At 37.3% G+C, this 22,041-nt stretch overlaps 1 protein-coding gene across 1 annotated transcript in view; it reads right to left on the bottom strand.

Annotated features, from left to right (window-relative positions):
• Positions 1–634: 634 nt before the first annotated feature.
• The window catches only part of tmem47 (transmembrane protein 47), a 34,174-nt gene continuing 12,767 nt past the window's right edge, over positions 635–22,041 (bottom strand). Inside the window, exons 2-3 of the mRNA XM_066706362.1 lie at positions 14,460–14,600; positions 635–6,266 (exon numbers count right to left, since the gene is read on the bottom strand). Coding sequence (XP_066562459.1) covers positions 6,088–6,266; positions 14,460–14,600 — 320 coding nt within the window. The 3' untranslated portion in view covers positions 635–6,087. The remainder of the gene's footprint in view (positions 6,267–14,459; positions 14,601–22,041) is intronic.

Raw genomic sequence — 22,041 nt, 5'->3', positions numbered from 1 at the left:
AATAGAAACATTTACTTATTGAACGTGACCCTGATTTACTGAACAGGATTGCTTGGGAAGAAACAATAAAAGCAGAAAACACTATTTATCTTATTAGGATTAGGATTATTTAGCATGTGGTTGCTCTATCACACCCCAAAGCTCTTCTGCTCATAATTCAATCAATTAATCTTTATGGACTCTGCTCTGATAGAACACCTCAAAAACACTTCCAAGTACCTGTTCTCTTATGTTAAATCATTCACAGGGAGCATCCTGTAATGCTTCTAAAATCCCAATATTGAAGTATTTCCATTGAAATGTGCAGTGACCTCCTCCGAAAAATAGAACAGCTTTTTGCTCTGCGTAGGACATTAAAGCTTTCAAACCTATACATGATGAATAGCAAAGGCAAGGGCATGCTATTGTAGGAACAAATGTAACGTAACTTTTTGAAATGAGAAAAGAGGGCACATTGCTTATTTTGGTTTGGGTTTTGAAGGCTACCATTTCACATAAGTGAAGAAGTGTTGAAACGCTGAATACAGTTCCTCTGGGTAAGAGTGAGTTTATTCATAGATCGGAGATACTGACCTCAGTGATGTTTCATAACAATGCAGAATTTCAAAGATGGTCTCACTGAAACATCACTTAGTGCACAGCATGTTATGTTTATTATGTGAATAAAACAGTAGTGGGAGTTACACCAGTATAACAGTGGCTAGACTGTTATAGAGAAGAATATGAGAGGAGCAAAGATCTACAAGTTATTCCAAACTGAGTTTCCTATTCGTATGCCAAAAACTAAATCGAACACAAAAACATGTATAAAATGTTTTTTAAAACTGACACAAACCTAATCAAGTGTTTTGTAAAGCATTGTTGTTTGCCGATACAAGGTTATTTAAAACATTATAGTAATTGAAATAGTAATCAAACAAACCATAAACAGGACAATAACCTGCTTACCACACTCCTTCAAAGGACAAAAAAAAAAAAAAAAAAGCCATTGCAGTCACTTTAAGGAAAAATGATCGACCGTGAAAATATCAAATGCTTATTGAGTGTGTTGGCTGTTGTCACCTCTGTTTTGGTAGGCTGGAGTAATAGAAGAAGACAAGTTTGAGGTCAGGAGGAGCTTAACGCTTGATAGTTCTCCTTTGTACAGCACCTTTTAATCTCAACACGGCAGACTAGAGGAATACATGAAAAGGTGTGTAAGACATGATATTGAAAGTTTTGTCTTGCCTGTTTGTTGAAACACGGAAAGAGAGAAGAAGCACCGTTGCCTGCCGCGTGGAATCGCGGAAGACAGCCGAGGTTGGGCCATGCACTGAAGATTACACGAGACGAGCAGAGTGTGAACCAGACAGCACATGCACAATCTCAGTATCCCGACAATCCTGATTCTTAGCCAATACTAAGTGACCTTCAAGTGAGCATCTAATGCAGGAGCTGAAAACACAGGGGATCATTTTCATGTAGTTATATTTCTTCCATCAGGACAAGACAGTGTGGAAGCTATTAAGACAACTTAATTGTAGAGGTTTAATAACAGCACCATATGGCTCTCTGCATCTTCAACATGTTTCGTATATGTTTTTCTTTTTGCCCTCAGGCATGAAACCACATCTATGTGATATTCTGTCTTAGCTTTAGACAGCATTAAATGCTTGACTTAAAGCCTAGAGGCAGAAACTCTTGGGATGACGTCTAAAAAGTTACTTCCATTTCACTTGTAACAGCTTGAAATTACTTATTATACTTTTTTTCATATTATGTTCTCATCTTCAATCTTAATGCCTCATTTGTCAAATCATTCATAAAATCAATCTGTTATGATGTAATCTATATTACCATTTGTCAATGATTTAGTCATCTCTTATTCTATGGAATTGCACATCAGGATTGGGCAAGCTTATTACTGTTGGCAATTTGGAAGAAAAAAAATCTCACCTTCCATTCTTCTTTAATACTCAGACAACCCTTTTCCTTTGATTTCCTTATGCAAGACACTGGTACAAATAGGCTTCTTGTGACCTATTAAACAACAGTACCTAATGTCCCAAATCAAAACCAGGCAAGGCGAGAATTTTGTTGTTTTTTGTTTATTATGTTAGTTGTGTCCAAATAGATCACCATCAGAGATACGGTACTGTATAACAACTCACATAACAGTTGCAGCTAATGACACAATGCATTTCAGTAGCACTCTCAACATAAATTATACTTTTAAGGAGGCTCTGCTATGTGTTCATCCAAAAAATTAGGAAAGGGATTTTTTTTTCCTATTTCATCAGTCCCACATATGACACTGCCTATCAATTTGTTTTTCCATCAACACACGAGTACAAAAGCATAAGCCATCTGCAACAGGTTTATAGAGCACTCATTCTCTCAAATCCCCAAAGTCCTGATGTGATCATTTGAAAAGAATATATTATCTCAAGCTTCATTAGCATACTCAATGTATCTACTGCGGGTGTCTAAAAAAAAGATCTGTTCAGGTGACGAGGTCAAATGAAGTGATGATTTTAAGTATTGGCAATCTCCAACAGCTCAGGTCTGTGGCTGCAGGACTGCATTTGAGCTTTTAATTGTAATTTAGATTACAGGTTCTGATCAAAGAAGTGAATGAACCTCTCATGTAAGTTTTTTAATATGTGGTGTGATAGACAGACATTAGAATAAGCAATTCTCATTCAAGTACACAAGAGCACTGCCAGAATAGTGAATAGCTGAAGCGTTTGTTTTTATAACCATGAGAGAGCCAATACATACAGGAATGAAATTACATACATAGCTCCTGAATTTGTGACTGAAAAATGTAAACTGCAATTCATCTGGCCCTGTGTATTCACTTACGCGTGATATAGAACTGATTGAGATTCTGACATTTGAAGCAGATCTCTTCATTTAGACATGTTCAAAACACCAAAACACAAAAAGTAGAACATATGTTAAACAAGGAACAATAACTAGTCTATTTTTGTATGGCTCACCTAAACCACAAGACATTTTGTTCTACATTTCAAACTAATTATTAAAGAAAGAAAAGAAGAAAAGAAGCTTCTGTGACAATGTCAAAGCAACTAAGTGGACGCCATTTAAAGAACAGTTAATGCCGCCCAGTAGATGAAAATATGTGTTTCTTAGAAGATAAATCAAATGTCTAGGCACAGTTTGAGGCAATATAGAGGACACAGAGGCAATAGGTTAGTGTGCACGTTTCTGTACAAAAATACCAGTGAAATCAGAATAAATTACATTGCTAGCCATACATTAGACCTCACTTACTGGTCTATTCATTGCTCATTTGACAATTTACAGTAACATGCTAATCCATAATGTAGCATTTATATTGACACATTTATTAATTTACTTTAAAATATATTTTACAGTTTATCATCTTCAAAGCTGAAATGGACATGTGCAAGATAGCTGGGTTTAGGCGCTGGAGGCGTCTTCTGCTTCAGCTAGCAGAGTGTCAATGGAGAGGTGGTAAACGACACTTCACTGCGAAGGGAAAGTGGGGGGTTGGGGGAGGGGGCGTTCCATCTGTGGTGTTGGCATAAGTAAGGGAGCCAGATCAACAACAAAAGCTACATTAAGCGTGCATCACTTCCCCATTGAGGGGAAAGATGCACGTGGAATAACCTCTGTGACTCTGTTCTTTTCTCCAGCCCAATCCGATACCCATTCATCTAAATACTATGGAGATTTATCCAAAGCAAAACAGACACTATCCCAAGTGAAATGTCTAGGTCCATAAACCAGGTTCCACTAGTATAGATTTTACCAGTAGCCCTTCTAAGTTCTAGTATGTAAATAACTAGATTTGGAGGCAGAATGAAAGAATAAATGTATCCAGGCTGCTTATATTACTGTCTTTTAATGGAATTTAGGAGTATTTGTTCCCCTCAGAGTTTAATGTAAGAATTGACACACCTCCTAATAGCAAACTACAAACCTGTATACCATAGCAGTTACATTTATGAGTAGAAGAAAGTAGCATGTAACAAAAAATAAAACTTGCCAGAGTACAGGTTTGTAGTTTTGTAGTAGTAGGTGGATCTAAATTTAGATTTAATCCCAGCCCTGGTACACATTTGGGATTTTTAAATCAAAGGCTATACCTATGTGGTGAACAGTTGTCCAAACATGATTTGCTGTACCTCTCAGTTGTAAACTCATAACATTTAAGGTAATATTGAGGAATTACTGCCAGTTCTCACAGGGAATAATTTAGAAGTAATACAGTTTTACAGTGAGCTCAGGACAGCAGATGAATACAGATGTTTTTCAGTAACCAGATGTAGATCCACACTTTTTTAAAGGACATTATTATTAGCTTTATGTTTGTACAGACTGGGTTTGCTTGCAATGGATACATATAAAAGAGAACCAGTGCTCCCCTAGAGTGTGTCTGTTTAACTTGGTCACCAATCTATTGCTTGGTGGGGGGGGGGGGGGGGGGAAGAAACCTTAAATGGATTTAAGCTGGATGGGCACCTCACATTTTGAAGTCTCTATATGCATCAGGAATCCCATAACAATTTTTATCTTAAAAGGTGCAAATAACTGCACTTGGAGATACTTCTCATAAGTAATCCATCATGAAACAGTATTTATAGTGGCATAGTCAAAATCAGACTAATGAACCCTCTAATTCTGCAGTGACACACTTGAAATAACACACACAATTACTTCTGGCATTTTCATAAAACAAATCATTCAGCAGAAACTTGTCTGGAATTCCATCTTTTCTTATGTGTTTAGACAGGCCGTTGTAATTATCCATTTCTGAAGTCTGGCACTGTGACCATTAATAACTTGTGTTACAGTTTAGCCAATCCCGTGGTTTGCTAGTGACTTAAACTGTAAGAGCAGTGGCCTTGTAATGGGGGAAAAGTCATCACAGTAGGGCTAAGAAACCTTCCACTTCTATTCACAAACACAAACAAGTCCTTTGAAAGGAGGTACAAAAAACAAAACAAAAACAAAACAAAAATGTAGCATTTTATTTGGTGTTCTCTTCATTTCTAGGGTTCATGTGTGGATTGAAAAACACAACCCTGTCCAGCCAGCAGATCCAATCCTAAAGAGTGCCGATTTATTCTGTTTGTGATGTTTTCTCCTCCTGGATAATGTCTTCCCACTGAACTCTCTCCCAAAGGCTGTAGACTTTTATCAGGGCCAGAGGAACGATGTGTTGATTCCAGGCTGATTTGTGAGGGCCAGTTCTTCTTCCACTGATAGCCATTGGAAAGTGATGTGGGTTGCTGGAGCCTCATTCCCCACAACTCTGCAATCATTTCCCATTTCTACATACGATTTCTATACAGACTGTATAATCGGTCTGATGAATACTAAAAAAAAGCCTGATCTTGAAAGGGGTTTCCAAAACAGAGCACTGCATACATTGGTACCACACTGGTATATGACTTATGCAGTAATCAACCATCTCTTCATATAAAGCAACCTAAATGATAGCTTTCAGATGTTTCTGGTGACATTTTTATTGGTTTAGGTTTTAGTCTTTTTTTATAGGTGCCTGCATAAAACCATTCTTGGTAGTGCTGCATCAAGGCAGGCTCCACTTACAGTCGCAGAGCATCTCGGTCACTGCACACTTCAAAAAAGCAAACAAGTATTCCCATGAAGCTTTGTGGTCAATATATACTTGGGAGTATAAATGAGCAGGTTCTGAAAGGTGAAGGCTGAAGTACAGAAATCCTCTGTTGAGACTGACGGATGTCAATTTTGTATTGTAGAACATCGCTCGTTTTTTTATTTTGTTTTTTTTTTGCTTATAGGTTTTCTTCCTTTTGTATTACACATTTTTTCTTTTCCATATCTTTAGAAAGCTACACTTTTTTGTCAGTTCAGTAGTTAGGTCAGTTAAGGTCTAAGAAAATGTGTTTTTACTAAGTGTCTCTGCCCACCCCCACCCCCACCCACATGGTCTTTGTTAGTTTATTGTTGTTGTTATTTTTTTTCTTGCAGCCACAGGCAGAAAGTACAGAATGTAAACTGCTCCTCCAAGATAACAGCATATTAGAAAAATAATATTGTATGTACTCCAGGTAGCTGTGGTGAGTGACAGTGCTAATAATAATCTTCATAGTTCTTGGGGTTCAAGCAGTATAGGATTGCACCCCCAAAGGAAAAGATGGTGGCCCCCCAGGCGAGGCCATATCCCCAGTTGAATTCATGGTATATTCTTAAGCTAACGGACTCGATGAACTTGATGGGGTACAGGACAAGACTGCATACTTGAAGAACCACTGAAAAAGAAAGGAGAAACAAAAACATGTGTGATTATTTGACGCTACGATATAAAAACAATCATAAATGTCAATGTTTTGGAGCAACACGTAGTGTGGGTTATAGTCAATATGCTGTGAAATGTACAGGTGAATTCAAGGTTGTCAAAATATTTCCTTGATGTCTTGAGATTTAAGTAACCATCACAGTAGATATTGGGTTATTATAGAAATTCTTTAAATAATGGGGGATGTCTTGAGAGATAATATGCAGAAAGTTTATACCAGCTCTGCCATCTCTCAGGAAAAAAAATTGAATTAATGAGAATACAGAAAGCAAAGAAGACATAACATCCCAAAATCCAATCTGGAATAACAAAATGAAATAAAAGGCAACAAAATCATTGGAAATTCAGACTGACAGTTTATTCTGCGTTGCTTAAAACATTTATGGTAGGGACTGGGCAATATTAGTCTGGTTACGGACCGAATAAGTCAATCTGTAAAGTATATTATTATTATAATTATTAATAAGACAACACACTATTTGTTAATAAGGTAGAACTCCCAGTACAGTGGCCAGAAATACTTCAACTTCTAAAACATATGAGCAGCTTCATACTGCGGAGTAGTGGTTAGGGCTCTATACTTATAACTGGAAGGTTGTGGGTTCAAAGTGGGGTAGTGCTGTTGTACCCTTGAGCAAGGTACTTCACTTAGATTGCTCCAGTAAAATGCCCAGCTGTATAAATGGGTTGAAATGTAAGTTGCCTGACAAATAATGTACTTGGCATCAAGTATCTTGTTCCATGATACATGATCTGATATGGATGCATTACAAAACCTTGTAATACTTTGTGATTAGCCAACTTTATAAATGAAACTAAACCCAGCTGATCATTAGCCATTCCTCTCCTTCAAGACCCACCCAAATCTGAAAACCACCAAATCTGTGATTAATAATATTGCTGGACGCTGCTTTAGACATTTACTTGCATTTAAAGACCAGGCCAAACCCTACTGCCAAGCCAGTCAAGAGTAGACAGCTCTGTATTTCTCAATGGCAGAAGCAGCTTAACCACAGAGCTGAAGCCAAGCATTAGAGAATGATTCTTTACAGATCCTGCTTTGAACATCACCACAAGACGACAACAACAACAATCATAATTCAAATACAACATTCAGATGTCAAGCCGACCCCACATATCTTTCATAAGCCATACCTTGTGATATAATAATCCAAATAATTTTTATAATTTTAGAGCTAGTAAAGTGAAGCAGTTAAGAGTGGTCCCATGTGGAAAATGAAGACAAACGGAATATAAAGATGCACAATCCAATTAAAGTTCAAGGAACACGCAATACGTAGAACATACTCACTGCCTTTATTCAATATTAAGATCAAGGGAGCTCTACAGAGAATGTTAAAAGGGATTTGCTTTTAAAGCTTGTTTATCTTCCAAGGTTCTCCCATCAGAGTTCAACACTCTTGCCTATGAGGTACATGGCCCATTATGAAGAGTGACTTCAGCTGAAATCTTAATGGCAGCGCTACCAGCATGCAGTCCTGTCATCATTTGACAAGCCTGGTAAAGGAGAACAACTGTGCTTGTGCTATCCTTTGCCTTGGTATGCTGCATTTCTCCTTCTGAATCAGGTATTTCTGCATGTTATACAGCAGAAAAGAGAATTAAATTGCTTTGTTCGTTTTTCTTACTAAAATCCCCATTTCAGTCCCCCTGCTGATGATGGCGTTTGGTTTAAAACAGCTTTGAAGGTGAAAGGCACCACAGCTTGTTCTTCCCTTTTGAGAAAAGCAAAATGATGTAGCATAAGCAAGTTGCCATTTAATATTGTTTCTAAATAGTCCTATTGGTCCTTCTTGCAAAATGTAATCAAACCATGCAGAATTTGGTATCACTTCCTGCTTCAAATGAAACATCCACAATCCAACATTTGGTACTGACAAAAATGAAAAATTGCAAAGCAAATATAAAAAACAAACAAAACAAAAACAGAAGAAAACAAAGCCACAGACAAGCAACAAACCTGGAATAAGGTAGTGACAGAAATAATATAATCTCCTTGAACTTCATATTTCATACCCCAAGCTACTGATCTATTTGGGTTACATTAACTTTCATCTGCTACAACATTGCGGTTGTACGGGAACATTAATTTTACGTTGTCAAAAATCTGTCTAGTAGGCATTTAGTTCACATCAGGAAAAAACATTACTGCATACTTAAGCGCAACAGCTTCTTCTACCAGGATGCTTTTATTGCACAGAGGATTAAAAGACCACACTCGGAAACCCTGCCAGGCTCTGTAATCTTTTCACTGCTGAATGTGCTGTATGCACGCTTCATGGACAGCACTTTCCCTGGAGGACAGGTCTGTGGACAGATAGGATGTCTGCTAAAGATTTGTCCTTTATTACAAACTATGAAAAAGTACCATTTGAGGAGAAGAACAGCTCTGAAATTATCTGACTCCTGCTAAGCTACAAGATATTGCAATCGTATGTTTAAAATCTTACAAATACTGTGAAAAAACTTTAATGTGATCAACGGAAAGGGTACTGGGGAGAGTGATTAATAAGGTCTTCAGTTTGGATCTAATATAATTTAGCATCCATATAGGTGACCTAATATAGACCCTTGTACATTTCTAGTAGAGATGGGTGACATGAACACAAAAGGGGAAGGTATTAGGGAGTTTAAGGTCAGTAGGTTAGTCTAGTTTTATATGAAATCCCCTCCCACCCCAAAAGTAGGAGCTTTGATGTATTAAATCTTTTAGCAATTAGCTGTATTAGTATGTCTTCGCAGTACCTACAAAAGCAAATTTCACTTCTAAGTCAGGCTATAATTATTTTAAAACAGGTGATTTATACCGCGGCTGTCTGTATTGGCAGTGTAATGAATTAAGCACCCTACAGGGTTATTCCTGTCTGTTGCACCTGACCTTGAGAATGCTGGTTTCTCATCTCTGTAGTTCTACTTGCCATTAGCTGCAATCAGACAAGTGCAAAACAGAAAACTGCTACACTATTAAAACGTTCACCATTACTAATGGGCATATACAATACAGTGCAATAGATAAACTAACAATATACATTAAAATAAAATATTTACAGTTTAGTAGTACAATTGTTTTACATACCATCAGCAGTAAATTGAAAACACTATTTGTACAGTACTCTTTTAAGACTTATTCATATTTTTTATCAGATGTATTCAAATCCACTTGCATTATTATAAAATCAGTAAGGCCCGATTCTAGACATTAATATTCCTGGGTGAGCAGGACTCTTTCACTGAAAGAGTCTGAAATTTAAAGCCAAGGGCATTTCAAAAAGCATACATAATTATATATTAAGATTACACCAATTTATAATATACTTCAAAGTAAGACCAATTGATTTGATAACAATCTATAAGTTCTCTTTAGGTTTAATATTCAATCTACCATGCAACAGCAGCGGAGTTTTTAGTTTCACAGAGCATTCACAGTGTTTAATCCAGAATACCTAGCCAAGGAAGACATTGAGGAGAAAACACATTTCACAGACTATATAGAACATCCAGTTACCCAAACATTATAGAACTTACAGTGTGAAAGTATTTTGTTCTGGCTATTTCCACTACTTGTTGTCAATTTGTGTTTTTAGGTTTCAAAAATAATTACGAATCACTCAATGCCATGCTTCAATTAAATGGCTCGCTATGGCTTACAATGATTTATACTTCAGCAAGTCTGAGCCCTCAGCTCTCCTCCCACCCCCACCCCCACGCCTGTTATGATCAAGAATTTCACTGAATCCACAGGTTTGGTTGATGTTGTAACTCTGCTGCAAAAGAAATGTAATATGATATGTTATAAAAGCAGGTCTCTGCAGTGTGTGATAAGAAGTGTCAATTTCTGACGATTTGAAGCAAAATCTTTTCTGGGTTGTGTTGCTTAAAGCCAAAGGTTATAGATGACAGGTTGAACAAACAACAGGTAGCCCCAGCAAACCTGTATTGAATTCCAATATATTGCATATCTATTTATAGAGTATATGTCAGACTGGAATGCCTACATTATATGGGTGACACACAAGAGGCATCTCTAAGGACCAATAGACTGATAATAGGCAATCAAAATCAATACCTATTCCATGCAATTAACTTCATAGACCGAAGACACAATAAAAAAAATATTAGTCAAATTCTGTAAAGGTTACAGAAAACAAACTGCACAAACATTTGGCATTAAAGCTATAATGTTTGTAGATCCTGTGCCACACTTACAGCTAGACCAAATCAAAGCTTTGACCTACCAGCAAATCGCAAAGCACAAATTTGTACCCTAACATGGATTAATTTATCAGTAGGAGCCACTTTATATTATTTAATAATCAAAATGTAATCTGCACTTCGCAGGTGGGTCAAAGTTTTGATTTGGTCTAGACCTTTGTGTGGGACAAGTGCTAGGTGAGAGAAATCAACAGATTGAAAACAATCAGCCAAGCAGACAAAGCACTCTGAGTTGAGTGGTCTTCAGGTGAATGAGGATAAACAGGTACTGGCATATATAAGGAAGGAAATTGCATAAAAGGTAATATATATATATATATATATATATATATATATATATATATATAATGAATTATATATATATATGTAATGTTAATAGTAGCAGTAAAAGTTTAACAGTAAAAACATTGTGCTTTTAGTGTTAAACCATAAACTACAAGTTATGTATGTATCTGAGAAACAAGTTGATGCAGTTTTTAAAGTAATGCTTTAAGTATTACATATTCATGACCAAACTGATATGAATTTATGGAATATTATTAGATTGCCGATACATGCTTAAAAATGGCCTTTGGTCATGCTTCATTATATGTTATTAAGATGGATTAAATTATTCATACGCACAAGAATGAATATGGACAGAAACAGAATTGTACAGTACAATTCAGTTTCAATAAAATATTTATGGAAGTTAAGCTGTTTCTAATTTAATCTGCCTTTATTTCCAAAGGGTGATAATAAAAGCCCACAACTTTCCTTCAACACGGATTCTGGCTCAGCTGTCAAAGCTCTTTCCAATACACATTAAGAGAGCAAAAACGTTCAAGCTGATGCAAATATCTACATAAATGCATGTATATGAAGTGTGCAGAAACCATGTACCATCGTGTTGACCTGTTCGCATTAATGCGTAAAAGAAGGTCCTGTCAGCAAAGCCCTGAGCTGAGTTACAGGCAAGAGAACTGGGCCACATTAGAAGAATTATAAAGATGGAGCATTTGAAGGCTGTATCTTTGGGAAGCATAACTCTTAGCCTTGGGAGAGACAGCAGGTGGTGAAAGACCCATGAAACTGCAAAAAATAATGTGTATGCATAATACACACATGCTAAAGCTGGAAGATGCTTCAAAAACTATTTCCGGAATACAATACACAGAAGAATCTTCTAATTTGCCTGCTTCTGGTCCCAACACTACACGTTTTAGCTGGTTCCATTTATACATTAATTTCAATAGATGCAAACATTGTATAATACTATGTATTGCAATTATAACAGATAAGCAGATAGTTTAGGAGAGAATCCCAAGATTAATCTATGGATACAGAAAATGAAAAGTATCTCTGTGGCAGTTCCATGAAAACAAAATGTACGCCAAATACATTTCAGTGGACCATGATTTTTGGAGAAAGTGATGCTAGCCTAAGTGTGGTCTCTGCCCTGGTCTTTGCTGCTGTAGAGGGAACACCAGGGGGCAGCAGAGTGCCCTGACACATTAGGAAGCTGGGGGGCAATCACTGCTGCAATGCTGAAAAGTAAAATTCATTGGCTTGACAGAGTGGTAAATGGCTTTCTAATCTATTGCACAGGCTAGACATCTCTGTCAGTCTCCTTATTAGCTGCTGTCTAGGGGCCTGTTGGTTCTTAGCACTGTGATTGACAGCGGAATGCAGAACAACAAAAAGCAATCTGCACGCCTCACATCTTTGAGGAGTCATAAATGTTTTTACTGCCATCAAACTGTGGAGATTTGCATGGATAACACCACATTGAGCCACAGAGCTGGGCTTAAATGATGGGGCCACCAGTGCAGATTCTGCCTAATGGTGCCAGAACACATTTTACTTCATTGGCTTCATTGTAATGCATATAGATGGCTAGGGCATTATTAGTTATTATGCAGATTAAATTCAAGCAATCTGCATTTACAGATATCACCCTGTCAGGAATATAAGCACATTTACCATGAATAAACGTCCATGACACATTTACTGGGTATATTACTTAACCCTTACAGGGACACATTCCCATAAACTGATGATTTAGTAGTGCTCCATAACCATGGAGTAGTTAGACATTTTTGTTGTGAGCTGTGGTAATGGAAATAGATTCTTAAACCTTATAAGGAACATTTTGCCCATGACAGGTGTGTAGTAAAGTTGGTCACACAATAAATTCACCACAGCATTTGGACCTGAAGTTTGTATTTGGGGATCATAGGATGACTAATTTGAAGATACGCTTTTTATCATTTTCAGCATTAAAGCTCATTAGTATGCTAAGCACTGGGGTGCCACAAAAGCACAATGATTCTAGTAAATATACTGCAAGACTCTGTGGAAGTATATCTTTGCAGGTAGTGTCCATGTATGAGTGAAGTGTCTGTATTACTCTGAAACAGAGTCAGAAAAGTTAAAATTTTGTCATAAGTCATAAAAAGGTAAACTTAAGATACTTGATGTATTATACATTTGTAACGCATAATTCCAGCTCTGTGATTTTGTACCGTGAAATCGTATGTTGAATTTCTCTTTACGAGCTAAGAAGTTGATCCAGTGGATGAAAACAACCATTATGTTGCCTTCAAAGAAAGGCCTGATGGTTTGGAGGCAAATTAATTGGGCCATAACCTTTGTTATGTATTGTAACAATGCATTGGACTACAAGTTTCACGGCCCTAATGAGCCACAGCTAATGTGCAGAAGTCCAGGTGAAGCCTATTAATGCATTTCTTAAGGTACTGTGTGATGCATTTATGCTTAGTCAAGGCAATTAAAGTAATTACACACATGGAATGAGGCCTACATAAATTCAAACTAACTTGTTTATTTTATGCAGGGGTTTCTTACATCCTGCGAATATTTGGTGTCTGGTATCCACAGAAGCACTACTCTCCTTACCTTTTTTTAATTCTTTGTCTTCAGTTTATCTGCAAGTAATTAAATCCTATAGGAACCTATAGACACACCATTGGTTTTTCAAACAACATTAGAATGCACAGTGAGCTCTATTTAAAAATCTGTGGTTAACACATGTATCCTTCCAAACTGACACCAAACTGCTGCGGAGGTGGGACGCCTGTGGTGCTCACTTTAGTGGACAAGAGTACAGGAGTGACCAGTGTAAACGAGGTCAAACAATAGCTTGGCCTTCGCACAGCAGAAAGCAGGGGCCCGTTTCCTGGTCTCATTACCTCAAGCACCTATATTTTTATATATTTAGAGGATTCCCCAAGTGCTTTTACTTCTGACCTTGGACATCAATAACATTAACTGCAGTGTTACAGAAAATATAACCTCCAGAGCAATTTTGTCATTAAATCACACTTACAGGCTTATTTAGACATAATAGGCACTACATTATCACATTTTTAGGGTAAATGCTCGCTGGTTTAATTGCGGGCTTTACTTGTGCATGTCGTGTGATGTCTTTTGTTTTCGGATTAGGTTTGGTGTTTAACACCCTTGTTATTTCCTTTTACCAACGTCCTTAATGAATGCTGGGGGGGGGTGCAGCAAATTGCAGGAAAGTTAACTGCTCTGCTAATGACAATTGCGGCAGCTTCATCAAATCTTTCCTGGTGCATTATCCCCATGGGTAATATGCTGTAAAACATGTTATCCCATGGCTTACGAGGGAGGAGACTGGGGGGGGGGGGGGGGCGGCGGGGGCTGGCAGCGCAATGTTAAAGACGCATTATATGAACCTCTTCGTCTGTGGAAGAATGTCTGATGCAGCATGATGCATATAAACACAGTCACCTGAGGGGATTGCATTCTGTCAGACAGCCTCTACGGCAAGAAACCACTGCTGCCTTTATGCTTTCTTCCACCCACCCGCCTCCTACCCCCCCTCCCCTCCGACCCTGACTTCATGCAGTTTTAATGAGCAACTGAATGTCACATATCTGTTTACCTGCAGCGAAAAGCATGACAGCGACTGGCCTGTAGAAGCGTCTCCGAGAGCCCACGCAGACAGAGATCAAACCCACCAGGAAGGCGATGAGGATGATGGCTGCACCGCCCAGAAGCAAGGCCAGGGTAGCAATTTGCCAATCTGCACAAAACAAAGGGAAAGCAAACACACCAAACAAAGGAGTTAGACTTGAACAGGCAGAGTGAGTCCTGCTCTACTGACAGAAAATGTCACACACACAGTGGTGAGAGACAAAAGGCAGACCTTGGGAAATATTACTCACTGGGGGGGGGGGAAACAATATGACATTCATTTTATTTAATTAATGTTCATATGACACACCAATTGATCCACTATTACTTTGTCACCTGGGGATTTAATCATAAAATATATACATTTTAAAAATAATCTGCTGAATTAGACGAGACCAAGAGATCCAAAGTTTGATAATTCTGTCGTTTTGTATGAAAATACATGTACTGTAAATAGAGTAAAGACTGCAGATGCAGGCTTTCTGCTAGTGACAATATGCCAAGAATAGGTGTGTTTGTTTGAGAATGCCAATCCAGAACAGTACAAACAAATACAAACTGAAAGATTCCTGTTCTCTTGTGTTTATTATTTGATGACAACATGCTTTAATTTATTTTGCAGTCACTCTATTCCCTGCCTTCTGCTGGAAGGTTCTTAAAATAAATCTTATTTGAAAATATCTAGAACAGTGCAGGACTCCCCACTGTGATGCCACATGGGAACGTAACAGCAGTTACTTCAGTTCACACGTTTCTTTCAGAACAGATTTTAATTCCTTATGCACACACCTTTGAGGTACCCTGAAAGGCATGAATACTGGCTTTCAACAAAATTTGAAAGACACAAAATATATTATCCCCACCTAAGGTATGCTTGTCAGTAGAAAGAGCGAAACTGTTCCAGTTATTTTAACAAAATGACAACTAAAACTAAACAAAGAGAAGGCATATGTAAGAGGTTTAACACTTGAGAAGCCGGTGCTATCTTTGACATTCCAAACAAATATTTAAGACTGCCTCTCTGCATCACGTACGTATTTTCAATGTTTATAAATGTGGCACACTACACACAGGCAGAAAAATACAAAAGCTATGAATCTGAAGTAAGTCTATGCAGGGAAAACAGACCGGAACATTCTCTATATACAGCACAATGACTGAATTACTAGATTACATTTACTCTTCTGTCTGTGCAAATTCAGATTGTCTTATTTCTCCCTCCAAATTCCATAACGAGTGTTCTTCACAGTGTAATGCAACTTTGCACCACACCTCCAAATGTAATTTCACATGGTCTCGTCACAGTCACCCATTTGCAGTCAGTGAAGATCAGCAAGAGCAAGTATTTCTCTCTTCATGAGCCCATCCCTGCCAGTCAGTACTAGCAGGCCTCACATGGTTTTCCCTCTCCACACCTGACAGCATGCTATCGTTAACAGGGCTTACAGAGCTGATGGTGACAATTTCCTCTCCAGCAGCAGTGTCATGGGAATTGACAACTGATTTGCAAGTAGGATTTACTCCCACTGACCAAAGTGTGAGATACTCTTAGCACTATTATATAGGATGTCAGCAGATATACTCTAGTTATCCTGCTATTTTGTTGCTGTTACTTTTTTGGCATTTCATTTGTATGCCTGCAAAGTTTTGCAACTAAATACATGAATGTGTTATTGTTGGAGGAAAGGGAAAAAAGGGAAAACATATGTAGTAAGTAAGTTTCCAAAGTACATCTACAGAAAAGGAAAGAGTAACACTTTAATCCTATGTCAGTTTAAAACAAGAGTTTATAGTTTAAAATAGACATTTGACAACTTGAGGCGCTGTTGTCATTTAACTAAGCATACCATTTTTTTTGTTATAGTTTATTTGAAAAATAGGCCTAATTCCAAAAATGGCAGAGTCCAATTGCTTATGAGAAATACAAACAGGCCAAGACAACAAGTTGCAACACAGAGCTCTAACTGCCTCCACATGCTATATTATGTCACATTTGTTTCCAATCTCAATGTCGAGCCAGTGTATCTTCAGAAGCTCCTTTCCTTCGGGGTAAACTAACACATCTGTGCTACTGTTAGTTTAATATTCAGTTTTTATGTTGCTTTAAAACAATTACAATAAACATCCAGATTGTGTCTTTGGGGAGGAGGTAATCCAGTTTTCTGAAGATTATTAATAAAACTCCCTTGGGTTAGGGCACAACGACTGCAATATAGAATTCAATAAACTTTCAACACACTGAATAACTCTCCAACACTTTTCTTCACTATTTAAACATTCATTTGACAGCCTCATAGATAACTACGTATCACCAATTTCAATACCTTGAATAGTACTCTGCTTTCTTTACTCACTGCTTAAACATGAACCAGTCAACCAGACAAATTGCACGTGTTGTGACAAAATAAAATAAAATAAATTGGGCATTAGCCATGAAAAGGTAAATGAACAGGCAACCAAATGTGCAAGTTCATAAATAAAGCCAGGCTTTTTTGTTGGAATATTAGAAGGAAATTACTCCATGTCAATCTCCATGATTTATTCTAAAGTAGAATAACACATTGTGGAAGGGCACAACATCTTAATGTAGCAATCAGTACCATCACTGCTTCAGTTCCTGGCATATCATCTTAAAAATTCTCATATTGCTGCATGCTGACCTTTCACCATCTCTGCTTCTGGCCTTCCTGTCAATTGATTGAATACAGTAGTGCTTGTCAGTCACTGTGACCTCAGAGATGGTAACTTATTTTTAAACACAGTAGCTGAATGTAGTAGAGGATAAAGAACTACATTTTTCTCACAATGCCAAGTGAAGATGCCTTTGGATGCCATGCTGATTGAGAATCTGAAAACCTTGTTACTTTAAAAGGGAGAATGCTTTGCTCACTTTTTTAATTCACGAGACAAATGCATGAAACAGAATCCAAACATGATATTAACTATGACCAAAAATGCTGGAATGATAAGAGGCTGCTTATTAACATGCAGATTCATGTAGTACGATTGTCAAAGGACGGCAATATGAGCCTGTATTTTACTAATGTGGCAACTGTACAAAGTCAGGGGGTTTAAGTTTTGTTTTATACAACCTTCAATGTGATGTCATAATTCTTATGAATAACAATTATTTAAAAAATAATAATAATAAAACTATCATGGCAGATCCTGTCTCAGTCAAGGCAAAAGGACAATGCTATTTGTGCACAAATGCATTTTGCCTAAACAGAATACATTAAAGTTGTTAGATTACGGTTATGTAGAACGCAATCTGACCCAGAGTAACACGAGCCCTTCAGAATCTGTCAGTTTCAGAGCCTGCAAAGGACACCATGCTCTTTAAGACGGGTAATTAGCAATTAAAAAAGCCATTGCAAGAAAATCTTAAGCACGTGACAGGACTGATAATCCAGTGTGGATGGAAGTGGCTTTGCTGAAACAACTGAAGTGCTCATCGCGAGCAACATTCGCTGGAACAATACGCACATTTGATCATCTTCAAAAAGTAACAGTCATCGACTCCTAAAACTGAAATATGAACTGACTGTTCACTGATGTCGTCCTATATTGATCGATTAATTGATTGTTTTGGGGGGCGGGGGGTTCCCCTTGGTACTTCGATAATCAACAAAAGAAACCTATATGGTGTCAGTTGGAAACAAATACACACTCCCCCATCCTATTGACCCAAGGAACCGATTACAGAAACTATGTACTCTTCTGCAGTAGGCCAAGGATTCTCCAGTTAACTCCACCTGAAGATCCGTGACCAAAGTGATGGAGCTTTGGCTTCTCCCAGTTATGGCAAAAGAGTGACGTACCCTGAATTTGAGCCTACAACTGCCATGGTTTCAATTCGAGCGGAGGATTTTCACTTAATGGATTAATGGGGAGATCTAGTAATATAGTCTAGTTCCCAGAAGTGCATCATAAAAGTTTACTTCCAAGTTTCATTATGAGTGTCTCTGCTGTCTTTGGTTGATAGGTTCTGCATTATGAAACAATGATTTGCAGGTCAATCAAAGTTTTATCTAATAAAACGCCCAAGAAATATTTGAGCTCAGTTGCAATTAATAAAAGATGAAAGCTCCTATAACACCTACTTGAATTAGGTCAAACATACCATTATATGATTCATAAAACAGAATCTGAAAGGTTATTGCTATTAATTTTTCACAAAGAAGGTTCTTCCAGGATGTAAAATTGACAGGCAGTTTTCAGCAAATATTGCAGCAGGAAAAGTAACTATTAAACAATGCTACTGTACAGGAGGCAAGACTGTGACAACACTACTATTAAGAGATTCATGAACTGCTGCATATTACCAGGAAATGGCTACAACCGGACTCCCTAGGTGTCAGCGGAGTTCTTGAATGCCAAGAAGTAGACCGCTCTCCCCTATGACATGAAGAAAACCATATGCCAAGGAGAACCCAGCACCACGAAATAAAATAAAAGATACAGTTGAAAGACACCAGGCCATGGCGGAGCTACTAAAAGGGAGCCGGGTGGAAAAACCACCAGCAAAACCAGATAGAAAAGGAACTGAGGGAGCATGACCAAAAATATTCTGGGACCCCTGAGTAGAAAGAGAGAGTTAGGATTTGTTTTCAGTTTTTGTTGGTCTTATCTTTGCGTTTCTTAGGATGTTAGACGTCAATTAATACTGACTGTTTAATAACCTTAGCTCATTAACTAATTAAATAGAATGCATTAAGTAATACGTACCTCATAATTATTCCAATAAGCTCCAAAAGTTAATCTCATGGAGGTTTTAAAAATGTATGTCTTACAGTAAAGAAGTTATGGCAATCTTACTTCTGTCACATGCACCTGTGCAGACCTTCAGAGCCCAGACACCAGCTATAACCCCTCATGGTGCCACAGTATCTCAGTCTGTCAAGAACAAAAATTAGCTAAAATTGATCAAATGGTTAAAGATGTGCTTTGAATGGCAGTAACAGAGAAGAAACAATAAAATAATGCATCTGCAGAATTACATAATTTTACACGATTTAAGAACCATAAGGCTTAGAACATTTTCTGCATCTCATATGCCTGTTAAATTTTGTATTCTGCTGAAATTTTGAATCTCTTGTGTGGCTCGTGTGCTTGGTTGAGAACAAGCTTTATTTTCTAAAGGTGCTATAAAGTTGGCCAATGTAAACCATAATCCTTTCAGACAGCGGTTTGCCAAGTATGGTGCCTTTTTAAGTATGTCAATGTTACTATATTTGGAAGCACTCCTTCCAGTTTCCACTCAAAGCTGGGGGCTAGACAAACATTACATATTTTCAACGTGTTGTTCATTACAGTTGCAATGTTTTGGTTGGATGTCACTATCGTCCCTTGTCACAATGATTGGTTTGATTAGACAAGTGTGTTTGTCTTTATTATCCAGCTATGTGTTGTGTACCTTATTCTATAAGCATGTGTATAAAGCAACATGGCCCCAATTCAGCATGGATTCGATTGTACTGCTCTAAAGGATCCCTTCAAAAACATTTGTATGCACCCCTACTATTAACTTTTCATTTACAGGGTGGGAGGGACACAAAAGTATAAATTGAAAGTCAGGCATTTTTGTTTTTAATAATATTTAAAAATGGGGGAGGGGGAGGGGTTCATTTAGCATGTTAGACAGAGGTAATATCAGACATTTATCTATGTGTTTATGTCAAGTACAGTTCAGTTCAGCTGGAGAGAAATACAAGTGGTTGTTTACTTATCATTAATCATGGTTTAATATGCAATCAGCTGTTCAGGGTATTTGCTATGTTTAACACCAACAGCTGCTTATTTTTTCAGTGAACCAATGTTTTCATGGTTTCTACAGTACTCCTATAAAATATCCTTAATAAATTTGGGACAGAACATTAATTTCCCCAAAACAATTTGGGAATATTCTTTGAACAGATTTATTTGCACATTGTTTATGGGCTAATGACTTCTCTACTCTCTGGATCAATTTACAATAAAGTCTCTCTCAACTTAATGAAAAGTCCAAGTTAAATTAGCATACATTTGCCTTGGGACTGAACTGCAGAACGATCAGGTTTATCGAATCCCGCTTTCTTTTTTATTTGAAACAAACTGCACTGCTGAATTATTTCAGTAAGGGCACCTGGTCAATGCAACTGGAAAGGTGTGTTTTTTTCCTAGGCAATGCAAGTCATACCACCTAAACTCACACTGCCATTTTGAATGCATGTTACCTTTAATGTTTCTCAGGGGTCCTACAGAGAGATAGAGAAAGCAATATAAATTTGATATCATTCTCTCTCCTTGTGGTAGATGGAAACAAATGAAATCTAATTTGGCTATAACCTGAAAAGCCTTTTTAAATGTTTTGAGAGCATTGGGAATTCTCCATGTTAATACATCAATTAACACTGACTGTTTAATCACCTTAGCTCATTAACTATTTAAATATAATGCATTAAGTAGTACGTACCTCATAACTATTTCAATAAGCCCCAAAAGTTAATCTCATTTAGGTTTAAAAAAAATGTATGTCTTAAGTACAGTAAAGAAGTGATTCCACTCTTACTTCTGTCAGTATGTGAAAATGCTTTTATACTGAATGGGTTCAATGTACACTTTGGATTATTACTATAGTTTTGAATGCACATCTTCATTGAGCTAATAGAAAAAAAATATTGGAGGCGTCTTATTTTTTTAACATCTAGTTACTGTTAGTGCTGCCATGTGGTTTATAAGTAAAAGTTAAGATGTCATTCTCTAAAGAGGGTGATACAATTTTAAAACTTTGGTTGTGTGATCTAATTTCGATGTTGATCCATTTTCTCATCTAATGAACATTCTCTCTCTAAGAGGCTTACTATGGAAATATAGTAATGTGAAAATAGAAAAGGTTGCATTCAGGTAACACCAGTGACCTTAGACATAGTATCGGAAAACTTTATAACAGTGGTGGGGAACTTGCAGCCTCCTGGGGTGCAATTTGCAGCTTCCTCATTCATCTGAAAAATGCATAATTTTTTCTGCAGTCAAACAAACTAGTATTTTTTCCCCCTAGCCTAATGTGTGTATGTATTAGAGCCTGATCGATACAGGTTTTATAGGTCCGATACCGATATCTGAGAAGCAAAAATTCCACAATTACTAATATATCTGCCGATATTTTTGTTGTTAACATGCACAACAGACATTTTCTAGCATGGATCCCTCAAATCTCTCCCTGTCAGAGAGAAATTGTGTCAAATATGCACTGAAGGCAGGATTTTTACATTTTTACATAATAAACTTAAAATTAAGTTTCATCAAAACTCACAACCACAAATCAAACATTATAAAAATAAATTAAATAAATTAGAATAAGGGAGAATAAAGGAAAAATATAAAAAATATACATATTCTACACATTAGAACAAAGACCAAGGAATATCAGCAATTTCACAAACAAATATAAAAATGTGCATGTTCTATACATTAGAGCAAATAAGATAGTGTTAAGTGCTGGTCTAGCTTATATAGGCATTTTACACGCGTCAGGTTCCCTCCAGCTCAATGCTCAATACTGCCGATCC

Source organism: Amia ocellicauda, chromosome 6, assembly GCF_036373705.1.
Source record: "Amia ocellicauda isolate fAmiCal2 chromosome 6, fAmiCal2.hap1, whole genome shotgun sequence".
NCBI classification, from domain to species: Eukaryota; Metazoa; Chordata; class Actinopteri; order Amiiformes; family Amiidae; genus Amia; species Amia ocellicauda.
Note: the sequence above shows the minus strand (reverse complement) of the source record. Positions and strands in the feature narration are given on the sequence as shown.